The sequence below is a fragment of the Erpetoichthys calabaricus genome, chromosome 4 (assembly GCF_900747795.2).
Source record: "Erpetoichthys calabaricus chromosome 4, fErpCal1.3, whole genome shotgun sequence".
Taxonomy (NCBI): domain Eukaryota; kingdom Metazoa; phylum Chordata; class Cladistia; order Polypteriformes; family Polypteridae; genus Erpetoichthys; species Erpetoichthys calabaricus.
The window spans coordinates 155,780,141-155,793,937 of NC_041397.2; the positions used below are offsets into that span (position 1 = coordinate 155,780,141).

Below are 13,797 nucleotides of genomic sequence, written 5' to 3' on the forward strand. Positions count from 1 at the left end.
TTTGCATATGGCTTCAAAAATTTGTGCATAAATAATAGTACACTGATGATGTTCTGGCAGTATGAAGTTGACCATTAGCCTATTAAAAGTAATTAATGTAGAGATGTAATTTTTATCAGATCCCTGTATATTTTTGTGTATACTTTGTATCGGGTTTTTTATTAATCAATATTTTTATGTGTAGTTGCATTTTAATTTCTGTTTTGTTATGGCATTGCAAGTAGAACTGTACTATATATTGTGTAAAACCAAATACATTGAAAACATTGTCAGAGATGATATTGTTTTCATCATTTTCATTCACTTATCCTAATGTGGATAGCAGTAGTAACACACTGACCTGGTCTGACCAGTACAACTAATCCACAGCAACCTCCTTCAAAACCTCCCGGGCAGTCCCTTGATAGTCCAAAGCAGACTGTAAAATACAATCCAAAGCATGTCCTGGATTGGCAGTGGCCCATGCCTCGTACACCTACCATGGAAAGTTCAAAGGGGGAATTCTATATACATGCGAAACTACCTAAAATGGCTTCAGTTAATGCAGAGAAGCAAAAGTTCTACTTCTAAGGTTTTCACTCTATCATGAAAAAATTTTGGAAACTTTTTTTTTTATTGATTGTAAAGAAAATGGGAGAAAAAGCAGAAAATTCTCAGGCCTCAGAAAAAGTAATAAGAAAAATGTCCCATCCTATCATAAAGATTCTGACCAACAACCCTGTGCAGAAACATTTTGCCCACTTGTGATCTTATTCTTTTAACCACTACTCTTAACTCAAGATCACAGGATGGGGATATAGACTGGTTAGTAAATCAAAACCTTCATCTAAGGATTTTTCTCTTACTTCACCAGTAGTCTGCAATGCAGCACACACAAAAATGCTACTGCACCCATTCACTGATCAATATCATGATCACATCTTCCTTCATTCATGAACAAGACCCAGAGGTACTTGAACGTTCTTCATGTAGGGCAGTTACTCACTCCAACTACTTGAAGGGATTATGAGATTCTTTCTAGGAGAAGACTCTGTGTTCTGATCCTCATTCCAACCACAAAACATTCAGTTCTAAACTGTTCCTGTGTACTGGATATCACAGTTTGATGCAGTGAAGACAACATCATCAGCAAAAAGCAGAGGTGTAATCTCTAGGTTTTCAGATGGGATACACTCCAGTCCTCAGATGCACCACGATACCCTTTTCATGAAAGTAATACCACAGGTTTCTCCAAATCTACAAAAAGCATGCTGACAAAATCTGTTAATTTTCAAATAACTGCAACTGAAAATAATTTTTTTTTTGCCAGTGACAGAACAGATTCCTAAATTTTTCTGTTTGGATCTGAGGTTCAGTTGTCAAATGGTGTACCCTATAATAGGTTTTCCAAGGTAGACTGAGAAGTGTGACCCAGGTAACTGGAACACACTCAACTCCAGTCTGCCATTCCCAAGGCAATGTCCCTGCCTGCCATGCAACACTGAAGAGGTGAATTACCCAAAGCGCCCACACAATATCCAAGGTTTTCATCATTTTTGGACAGATTTCTTCCAGCCCTGCAGCCTTCTAACCATGCAGCTTAAGTACCACAGTCTAACAGCAGAGTTTAATTACAGCAAAAGAAGATAGATAGATAGATAGATAGATAGATAGATAGATAGATAGATAGATAGATAGATAGATAGATAGATAGATAGATAGATAGATAGATAGATAGATAGATAGATAGATAGATAGATAGATAGATAGATAGATAGATAGATAGATAGATAGATAGATAGATAACTTTATTAATCCCAAGGGGAAATTCACTTACTCCAGCAGCACCTTACTGATACAAAAAAAAACCAATATTAAATTTAATAAATAAGTCCACGGTTAAGTGAGTGGTCATAGTGAAAAGCAATGAAGCAGCAAAAGCTTTGATATAAAAAAACATGGCTTCCGTCTTATGTTTGTGACAACACAAGGGGTTTAGAAATTTCATCTTTCCCTATTCAGCTGTCTATTGCACCTTATTTCTGAATAAGCTTGTCCAAAGATGGAAAAAATACGGAGCAAGGATAAAAGTAAGGTGGAAAGGACTGTCTATGGAATGTTCGATCATTTTTAAATAAGTTGGATGAACTTTTATGTGGAATGGTGAGTCACGGACTGTTCCTGATACTGTGGCACATGTTAACCGTGGAGAACCAACTTAAATATATTTTGGACATTTAATTCAAGCCAGTTTTCATCTGATATGATAAGACAGAGTGGTAAAAACAGGAGAGGGTCCGGAGACTTATGAAGGAGATGTGAGCACATTACAAATTTAATGTACTTCCTAGGAGCAGTTGTATTATCTTGCTGATTTTTTTTTTTTTTAACTTGGCAACAGAACAATGTGCAATTCTGAACCAATGCCTAATGGCAGTTCCCTTTTCAGACACAACAAGTTGGACCTGCTTTAGTTAAATGTTAACACCTTCAAATGATTATCTGGACAGGTTTGACCATCTTACTGCCATCTGTAGCCCTGTTATTGATTGCAGCATCTCTCCAATATCTCTAGAACTTCTTGTGTGTGTTTAGGGGGTTGTTATTTGTTTTATTGTATGTCCCGTTGGGGACAAATAAAGTACATCTACTATTTTTTTTGAGGTAAGGATATGTTTTCTGTTCTCTTTTGTGTTTGAAGTTTGAAGCCTTTGTGGGAGGAGTTCTTCATTAAATATGGAAGTAAATCAACATTATATCAAGCATGTAACACAAACAGTTTACTGTGATTTTATCTTTTGAGAGGAAACTATGCACTCTGGGTGAAAGATTATTGCGGAAATAACAAGTAGTGAGTTAATATGCACAGCTGGTATTCTTTTAAAACGGCTGATCTTGTAATACTGTGTTTATTTTTTTTTTGGTCAAAAAAATGACACCAAAAGCAATTTTAAAATGTGTGTGTGCAATTGCAAGACACAGATTAATACTTGACAACTGTCTTGGCTTGGAAAATGGATGTATTCTGTAGGTTTCTGTTTTCTAGCATCTCACTCTCCATATAAGACTCCAGTATAAAAAGCTAGGACTGGCTACGTATTTTATAAAATATGTAGGAAACACTTAACTTCAGAACACAATTTATATATGTATTTACAAAATTATCATGTTTGTGCAGAAATAATTTCTAATTGTAAAATACTGAACCTATCATTTAATTGAAGTCATAAATATGTCTATATTATTAGCACTTACCTTATTCTTTGGGATAATCAGTAACAATAAAGCAATAAACAATAACAATGTAAAGCATCAATGGGTAATTAGGAAAATATAAAAGTAAACAATTGTACATGTAGTATATTTACAGCATGTGAATTATTATTTTATGGTCTTAAAAATAGATAAAAAAAAAGAAGATAATAGTAAAAATTCCAAAAGCACTTTAAATGTACCATCAAATTATAACAGAATGTTAACACATTAAAGTCAATTAATAGACGCTAAATATTAAGTAAACATATGTACCTGTAACTCAGGGGATTTCTGGCTCAGGTCAGAAAAAGTGTCTCCGAGTGCACGCTGGGTCTGTACCATACTATAGAAATGGTTTGTCAGAGCTCTTGCCAATCGCAAGATATTCTCATATTTCCGTTTTGTGTCTCTCAATACATCTATCTGAGCCTCCAATTCCAGATCCACTGTGCGTGATCCTTTGCCAAATCGCTCAGAAATCAACTGTTTTGTACACTAGAGAACAGATAAAATAATTCAAAATATAATTAACACATTTAAAACTGAAAAAATATTTACCTAATAAAACACATATTTTTAATCAAGAAAACCATAATTTGTGCAACTCTTTTACCAATTTATTAATTAATAATAACAAAAACAACAATAATTACTTTTACAAAATTAAAATTTGTTTAAACCCACAGCAGAAAAAAGAAAAACAGAATTATAAAACAATAATTCACAAAAGTTAAAGGCATTAAAGATCAATCACTGTTCAGACTCTTTCATTCATATACCAGTTTGAAAAAAGATGCCTGCAAAATTAATATTAAAAAAAAAATGATACTGATGATATAACAAATGGTTCAGTAGAGTAATTTCAGCATGAATGCTGTTTTGCAAACATATCCTGTACTGGTGATTGTATTTATAAAGAAATTTATTAAATCATTTCAAAAATCATTTGAAAAAGGTACTGTTTTATTCTTTGCTCAGGTATGTAAATGATCATTTCAATCAAGAAGTCATTAAAGTGGTAACTGTCATATGCCAAAACCGTGCTCGAAAAAAATCACATTGCAATCACATCAATATAAAAATTAAAAGTGAAGCAACAACGTTGCACCATGTCTGCTGCAGTTGATCCCTTCACATTGTTGTGCACTTTGTGTAACTGCTTTTCTTCTCAACACCATTTTTATATACTGTTTATTCACTTTTTCTAATGAATAAAAAAATAACTTGCTCACCATAGAAAGTGATATATTTTTTATTTTACTTGATAAGGTGGCAAACACCATCATTTAGTTGATTTAATCTTCAAAATGTTAATGTAAAAATACAGAAATACCCTTTACTGCACAAACTAGCTCAGTGGTTAAAATATTTCCTAAGATTTCCTAAGGTGCACTCAACTAAATATCAGAGACATTTTTGAGAGTAAATTCAAATAATATTTAATAACGTTCAACTGCCTCTGTGGTATTTTAATGGGCAGTACTTGATCAGAATAAGTGGTACTGTTTATTTTATTGGTCTGTAATATACACATACAGTAGTTTTAAATTAGAGAAAAAATTAGATAGAAAAGGTGCTGGGAACAGATTTCTTAAGTCATTTTCAATTGACCCCTCTAAAGTATCTATCTATCTATTGAACCTTCACTAAAAACTAACAGGAATTTATACAATTTAGCACTCATTACTAATCAATGGACACAGTAGCACTGTAATAAATGAAGACCACTATTTATTTTAGCATAGTTTATTGAGTAACTATTGGAGTAACTGATATGATATTCAGTCTCTTGCAAGTTTCTAATCTGAACTGTTGTTGTTATTTTGATACTGATTACTGGCTTCAAGAAATGCCCTAACTTCAGGGCTGAAGTTAAATCAGTTACACAATTAAGCCTAATTAAAGCAGTCTGAAAGTGGAACTTGGTTAGTTAATGATTATCTGATGCAGTCATGAATAACAGAGTTAAAGTAAAATGCAGTAGACCCCCGCTCTATTGCGGTTCAGCTATTGCACCACCGCTATATCGTGGAAAAATTCAATAAGTACATCCTACCTGTAGTGTACTTTGCAGCCAATTCATAATAAAGCATACCGTTTTCAGCAGACAAAGAGTTTTGCATTACACCACCCAGATGATTTATTACAAAGCCCGTTATTGGCTGACCAATCAGAGCGTATTTTATTCCCTTGGGCTCTGATTGGTTGCTGCTAATGTGGTGTAATCGCGCAAGAACAGCGAGCGTGAGTCCCTGACATATCGCGTACCTTGCTTGTGGTCGACTTTTCTGAGCAAACTTTTGTGAACTTTTCGTTTTGTTTTAAGCCCTACGATGGCTCCCAAGCGTCCTGCATCTTCTAAGCCTTCTGGTAGCAGTGAGCCTAAGCGCCAGAGGAAGACCTTGACCATACAGGAGAACGTAAAACTGATAATTATTATTATGTTACTCATATCTTTAGCTTGACATCCGTGTATCACATGTGTATCCAAAGTGTGTTTTAATAAGTTTACATGTGTTTAAAGCGTGTGGGAGGGGTATTTTAAGGCTTAAACTATAAAAAAAATCTGGTCTTTCTATATCGCTGATTTTCACCTATCACGGGTGGGTCAGGAACGTAACTTCCGCGATTGGCAGGGGATCACTGTATAAAAAAGCTGTAATCTGAAAGTCAGAGAAAGTCTTTTTTTTAAGTAATTTTATTGATTTTATTTGATTAGATGTTTTTAAACAAGCCTTCAAACAGAGTACATAACAAAGTTGAGAAAAATCTGACAGTCAGAAGCTTCCTGGTCAAATAATAATGAATAAGTTACTGTTGATGTTCTTTGGGGGGGGTTTGGTTTATTTGGTTTCTTAATTAAAATAAAATTCTGAAAGTTACACATAAGCACTGAGAAAAAGTTCTGACAATGTCCACCAATTAAAATTAGGACTGCTCCAATCAGGTTTTCCCAGGACTGATAACTGATCATCAATATCATATTACTGGATGGGCCGATTCTGAGAAGAGGGAGAAGCCTTAAAAGTTATTTTATATAACTGTTACTTTGTTCATTTTTACAAAAAAATCTGTAAGCTTATAAAAATGCTAACATAAATAAAATCCTACTAAAATGCATACTTTAATTCAGGGGAGGCCAACCAGTCAGAGACCAAGAGACACATTTTTTACTGTGTTACCACAAAGAGCCACATCATACACATGGGCACACATGAACATCACCCATCCCTTCCTCACACACACACACACCTCTGCTCAGCCAGATTTATTGTAAATGTCACACACCAACATGATAATGACAGAAATTGACTCCTACAGTACTAAAACCACAGGCCAGTCATTTTCAACAATGAACATTGTGTGCACTGTCTCACACACACAAACTCTCAGTTCAACCAAGTTCACAAACAAAAATATAATAATTTACAATAGCGTTTTTCTTTTACTATGCATGTTGCTTAGTGGGACTTTTGGCATTCCTTGCCTTGAACAATCCTCTTCAAATATGGCTTGTATTCCGGTGTTGCCACTCGAAGCAATTCTTTCACATGGGTGTCAGTCAGAACAGATCGATGCTTTGATTTCACATGTTTCAGGGTAGAAAACACAGACTCGCAGACGTATGTTGACCCAAACATTGACAGTATCTTAAGCGCAGCCCGTTTGACATTGGGGTATTTTTCCATTGGCACACTTTTCCAGAACTCAATGGTCCTTTCCCTTAAAGCAGGTTTCAGTTGGTCCTCCTCACAAAGATCGATCATCTCCAACTCAGCCGCAGCCTCATCTGTGACTAGCGGGGCTTTCAAACAGTCAGTCTCCGCATTAAATGGGTCGACGAGGAACGTAATCTGTGGCCTTTTCAGTTGTAGATCACGGAACCTGGTCACAAAGCTTTCGTGCAGGTTTTCAACCAGTGTTGCATATCTGGCTCTTTGCTTATTCAGGGTGGCGCTGGTGACTTGCCCACTGGCTTTTAGAAGAGTGGGAAAATGCGTTAAATCTCCCTTTTGAATACGCGCCTTGAACAGCTTCAGTTTGTTGACAAACGCAAACACACTTTGCACCAGGTCAGGCAGCATTTTTAACTTATCGTGCAGGGTCAGGTTCAGTCTGTCCAAATGACACAGCATGTCGACCAAAAAGGCCAGATCCATAATCCACTTGAGGTCAGAGAGCTCGGGATAGTCCTTGTCCTTCTCTTCCATTAACAGTTTCACGGCATCCAAAAGCTCAAAGAAGCGAGAGAGTACTTGGCCTTTTGACAGCCACCTCACAGTGCAGTGCAGCGGCAGGTCACCTGGAAGCCCTTGGTCCAGCTCAGCCATGAGATTCTTGAAATGCCTGTGGTCAAGCGCATGTGTGCGGATGTAGTTGACGATTTCTATCTCAGGCTTCATGATGTTGTCTAAATTCAATGATTTAGACACGAGTTGCTCCCTGTGGATGATGCAGTGGAAATTCCAAAATTCTGGAAATGTTTGGTCAGCTTTGCACAGCCCCACAAGCCCGTTCACAGATCCAATCATGGCTGGTGCTCCATCCGTGGCTATTGCAGTTAGTTTCGGTATGGGCAGAGTTGCTTTCGCAAATACAGCCATCATTGTTTCTTTCACATCTATGCCACGGGTTCTGTCTTTTAATGGCACAATATCAAGGAGTTCTTCTTTGATCACACAATCGTTTGACACAGACCGTGCAAATATTGCCAACTGAGGCTTGTCTTGTATGTCACAACTCTCATCCAATGCGACACTAAAATACTCACATGCTTGAAGGTCAGAGTGCAACTGTGATTCAATAGCAGTGTTAATGTCCGATATTCTGTGTTCAACAGTGTGGCGGGACAGTTGGACGTCTGATACCATGCATTTTAGTTTGTCGTTTTCAGGAGACAAGATTTCAACGTCGTCACTGACGCATTTTTTTAACGAACTCCCCTTCATTGTATGGCTTTTTAGCCCGTGCAATGTTCCAAGCCAGTTGATACGATGCGAGCGTTACGGTCTCTGAGCGCTTCGTAAATTTTCAGAAAAACTGTATCTGCTTTTCTGCCTGAGTTTTCAAAGAGACCAACTCGTGCTTGCGAAGTTCAGTCCCTTTTACAAATTCCTGGTCGATGTTAGCATGGAGTGAGCTGAAGTGGCGCTGAAGATTTGAAGCTTTGAAATGCGCTAATGACGCCTGACATATAAGGCAGAATGGCTTGCCATTACATTCAACAAAAAAATATAAACTCTCCCACTCTGTTAAAAACGTCCTGTGTTCATCTTCATATTTTCGTTTTGCCATTGCATTTTTTCCCTGCCATTTTGAGAGCGAACTTGACACAAATTGTTTACTTAAATGATCTTGCCCCTACTAGGAAACTTTGCGGTATTTTCATCTCACGCACAAGCGCATTTGACGAAAATACCATATTGAACTCAAGCGAAGCGAACATGAACATTAAAAAAAAAACACAAACACAAACTTCGATATGAACGTAAGAGCCGCATGAAACCAGGCAAAGAGCCGCATGCGGCTCGGGAGCCGTGGGTTGGCCACTCCTGCTTTAATTGATAACATATGTAGAGAAAATATTATGATACATGACATTAAAGATAAAATACTTTTCATAATTACAAGCAGTCATATTTTTTAATTTCTCCTATAATGTATTTATTTGAAACAAAGCTTAATTTAAAAAATGTAGTTTTCACAAATTGTCTAATTTGTCAATTAATTGATATCGGCAGGTAGGCAACTTTTAAATGTAAATATACATGCACATTTTTAATCATTTTAAAGCTCTCTGTTTATAGGAAGTCTGCATTAAAAAGACACATGCTTGTTTAACTACCACCATACTTTGTATAAATCAGTACTACAACTAAATTACTATAAAGCTTAGAAAAGCAGATTTTTTGTTATGGCCAATTTATACTGATCTTCAATTGAATCTTTTGTAGTGAAAATCAGCTGATTTAGATCAGAGGCTGATTGATTAGAGCATCATTACAAAATCAAGTCAAGTCAAGTTGGGGACCATGCACTGGTACAGTGCATTGCCGCACCCACTACACAACGAAACAACTTGGGATCCCAGTTGGCAACCCCCCAGGCAGACACGCGGTCCAGTCCCACCCTCCAGAAATGACCCTCTATCTGCTGCAGTCAGGTGTTACATGGGTGACCCCTTGGCCTGGTCCAGCCACTCAGGTCCCCAACAATGAGGATCTTACGAGCTGGATCACCCTCAGGGAAACGCGCCACATGGGCGTAGTGTCATAACTGACGCTCCCTCACAATGCAGGTAATGTGCATTATTCGGGACTCCATGAGCAACCACTCATTCAACACAAAGTCAAACCAATGGTACCCAAGGATTTTCTGGAGACACACAGTACCAAAGGAGTCCAGTCTTCATCTCAGGTCTCTGGATAGCGCCCATGTCTCGCAACCATATAGCGAGACATGAAGCACCAGGATTCTAAAGATTTATCTATAGATATCGGGAGCGCCACACACCCCTTTCCAGCAACCTCATGACCCCCCCCCCCATGCTCTCCCAATCCATCTACTGACTTCATAGGAAGAGTCACCAGAGACATGAATGTCACTGCCAAGGTAAGTAATCCTATCGACAAGGTTGACACTCTCTCCGCAGACACACTGCTGATGGCTGTGCCCAAGAGGTCATTAACACTAGAATTACCAGAGCCTACGAAAAAACTCGTAGATCTGGCCCACCTTAAATCCCATCACACCTCTCCGTCAGCGACTTTTGTCCTGTAAATGTGCCGATAAAGACAAGCAACAAACAGCCTGCTATTCCATCCCCCCAGCACCGCAGACCGTGCACAAAGTTCTCCCAGCTCATGCCTTGATTATCTGGGAGTGAAGTGCTAGAATTTTAGAGTGGAAATAATAGATCGTTATTTGGAACAAATGCATTTCATGTGTGTTCCGTTTCTACAATAATCTGTGTAAACACATTGTTAAAACAGAAACGTTTTTCATATTTTAGTAGTAAATGACAAAATGTTGGCATAAACTATATAATGTGTGAGCCCTGAAGTCCAAAGATCAAATAAACACCTTCACAAAAGGTTCAAGGACGATACAACAGCTTCCGTGGCGTAGCGGTAAGGTTTGCTGACTTGTAATAATACCTATGTCTCTGTTTTTCATAGACCATAAGGTGCATACTAATTCAGAGTGAGCAGGAACACTCAATAAAACTGAATCAAAAAAATCAAGTGATGGTGAAATACAAAGAAGGCAGATTCACCAGTGTTTGTGTGTCAGCTTTTATCCATCCAGATCAGAGAATGTCCAGTTCCATTGCCTCAAAACACCACTCTCATCTACAGTTATTCCCAGTTTCAAATTAAAACTAACAGCGTCAGATCCCTGGGGGGGTGGTAGTATGTTTCGTGATCGAGAGAATAAAAGTATAAAAAAAAAAAAAAAAAGGTAACTTTTACAAGTACTATGAATGTACACCGTCTGTTACAGACGCAAACCAAATGTATGTGTGTACTGTATAATATTAACAATATAAGAGCAGCTCACTACTGAAAACGGCAAATATAGGTGTCAGTCGGGATTGAACCGGGAACTCTTGATTACAAGTCAGCAGATCTTACCGCTACGCCACGGAAGCTGTTGTATCATCCTTGAACCTTTTGTGAAAGTGTTTATTTGATCTTTGGACTTCAGGCTTCACACATTATAAAGTTTATGCCAACATACTGTCATTTACTACTAAAATATGAAAAACGTTTCTGTTTTAACAATGTGTTTACACAGATTATTGTAGAAATGGAACACACATGAAATGCATTTGTTCCAAATAACAATCTATTATTTCCACTCTAAAACTCCAGAACTTCGCTCCCAGATAATCAAGGCATGAGCTGGGAGAACTTTGTGCACGGTCTGCGGTGATGGGGGGATGGAATAGCAGGCTGTTTGCTGCTTGTCTTTATCAGCACATTTACAGGATAAAAGACGCTGATGGAGAGGTGCGATGGGATTTAAGGTGGACCGGAAGTACAAGTTTTTTCGTAGGCTCTGGTAAGTCTAGTATTAAAGTCCTGGGTCTTGGTTTTTATCCAGGACACTCACAAACCCAGACACTCAAGACTCTTCACTCAGTCTCTCGAATGCCCCAATCAGAGCCTCCATTGACTCCACGAAGATCACAGCATCGTCAGCAAAGTCAAGATCCGTGAATCTTTCTTCACCAACAGATGCCCCACAGCCGCTGGACCCCAAGACCTTGCCCAACACCCAGTCCATACAAGCATTGAACAGAGTAGGAGCAAGAACACACCCCTGATAAACCCCAGAATCAACTGGGAAAAACACAGAGGTTCTGCCTCCACTCTGCACAGCACACAAAGTACCAGTGTACAGGCCGGCCATGATATCCAGCAACTTTGAGGGGATCCCGTGAACCCTCAGGGTGTCCCCACAGGGCAGCTTGATCAACTGAGTCGAATGCTTTACGAAAATCGACAAAGGCTGCAAAGAAACTCTGCCGATATTCACGTCTGCGCTCCATGAGAACCCTCAGTGCTAGGATGCGGTCAATGGTAGACTTCTTAGGCGTAAAGCCAGACTGTTTCCGGTCGCTGGTAGGTGAGCAAGTGATCACGGATCCTACCGAGGATGATCCTAGCAAGGACTTTACCTGGCACAGAGAGGAGTGTTATTCCTCTGTAGTTGCTGCAATCCAGGCGATTACCCTTCACTTTCCAGATAGGGACGACAAGTCCCGTTTTCCAGTCTGTTGGGATGATGCCAGTCTTCCAAATGGAAGCAAGGATTGCTTGCAATGCCAGGAGGACAGCCTTACCACCTACCTGGAGACGTTCACCCTGGATACCCAAGATCCCTGCAGCCTTTCCTCCCCTCAGCTGGTTCACCACCTGTGCAATCTCAGTGAGATTGGGTTGTTCACAGCTAATTGGAGGATCAGCCTCAAGGACCGTGGACCCAGAGATATCCAAAGTCCATGCCGGAGGATCGGCTTTGAACAACTGCTCAAAGTAGCCAGCCCAGTGGGTCACAACTGCTGTGTCATCCACAAGGACCGTTCCATAAGCCACCCTGACTGCAACATTCCGAAGAACAGATTCAGATGTGCATAATGCTTTGAATCCTCTGTAAGCAGATGGTGTGTCACTTGCTCACAGATTCCTCTAATAAACGCCTCTTTATCTGCCCTGAGAGCCCTTGCAGCCGTCCTTCTCAGTTCTCTGTATAGATCAGAGTTGCCATTGAGCTGTGGGCTGCGACTCCTCTTGATGATATCCAGGGTGCCCTGCGAGACGAAGCACCTCCTTCTGGGAACACCAGTAACACCAACACAACCCTCAGCAACCTTCAGGGTCTTGTCATGGAAGGTCTCCCACATCATATTAGGATCAGCAGTTGCACCCAAATCTGCACATTCCTCACACAAACTGCGTGCAAACTCATTAGAAACAGCCTGGTCTTGGAGTCTGGCCAAGTCCAGGCTCATTTTCCTAGTAGGTGGTATCCTACTGGACCTAAGCTGGATCCAAAGAGTAGCAATCTGTGGTCAGATTTCACAAACTGGGCACTTCTGTAGACCCTGCAGTTTTGCAAGAACCTCCAGCGTCTGCCCATGAGGATGTGATCGATCTCCTTCACCACACCACCAGTATTGGAGTACCAAGTCCAACAATGCGGTTCTGGGCGCTGGAACCAGGATCCAGCGATTCGCAGCCCCTGACCTTTTGCAAAGTCAATGAACATGGAGCCACTTTCACCACGGTCACCAGACCCATGGGGACTGAGACAATCTTCATAGCCAGCCCTGTCAGTGCCAGTGGCTGCACTGAAGTCACCCATGACCGGAGGAATGTCACCTCGTGGGCACCCATCAACCACCGAGCGAAGCTGCAAATAAAATGTCTCCCTCACCGGGACATCACTCGCCACAGTCGGAGCATACACTGAGACAACAGACGAGGCACGTAATCTGAGTCTCATAATACAAAATCAACCAAATTTAAATTGCTCTAAGGTGGTGCCCATCTATTAATGATATACAATAATTAGCATGTTACTACAGACTAATGTGAGAAGTGATTATCATTTTAAACCAAAGTTTCTGAAGACAGAGTTTAAATTTCATCACTCCTCTCACTTCAGATCACATCACTCATACTTCATAACAAATTCAATGAGGAATTCATGAAGCACACAGATTGCAATTAGATCAAAAAAAAGAAACAACAATGATTTGCAATTATTTATATTGCAATAGAAGAAAAAAATGATACATATAAAAGCTGGCTGCTGCAGCATTCTTTGAACCATCAATTTTAATTTATCATTTTAATGTACATTTATTAGTTGTTTTTCAAACTAGGAGACCTTGCCCTACACCTTTTGCCAGTGTGACTATGCAGTACAGCACAAAATACATGTTCCAGTGGCACTTAAAGGAACAAATCCATTTATCTATTTTAGAAGTTGCCAAAAGTTCTACAAGCAGTATCCACCACAGGTAAGAAGAAACTGGACAGGATATTAGTTCAC

The 13,797-nt window shown here is 39.4% G+C and overlaps 1 protein-coding gene across 2 annotated transcripts in view; it reads right to left on the reverse strand.

The window, feature by feature from the left end:
* LOC114650327 (arfaptin-2-like) overlaps window positions 1-13,797 on the reverse strand; it is a 207,176-nt gene that overhangs the window by 44,124 nt on the left and 149,255 nt on the right. For both annotated transcript variants that reach the window (XM_028799889.2, XM_051925749.1), the window contains exon 5: window positions 3,508-3,729. In XM_028799889.2, coding sequence (XP_028655722.1) covers window positions 3,508-3,729 — 222 coding nt within the window. The remainder of the gene's footprint in view (window positions 1-3,507; window positions 3,730-13,797) is intronic.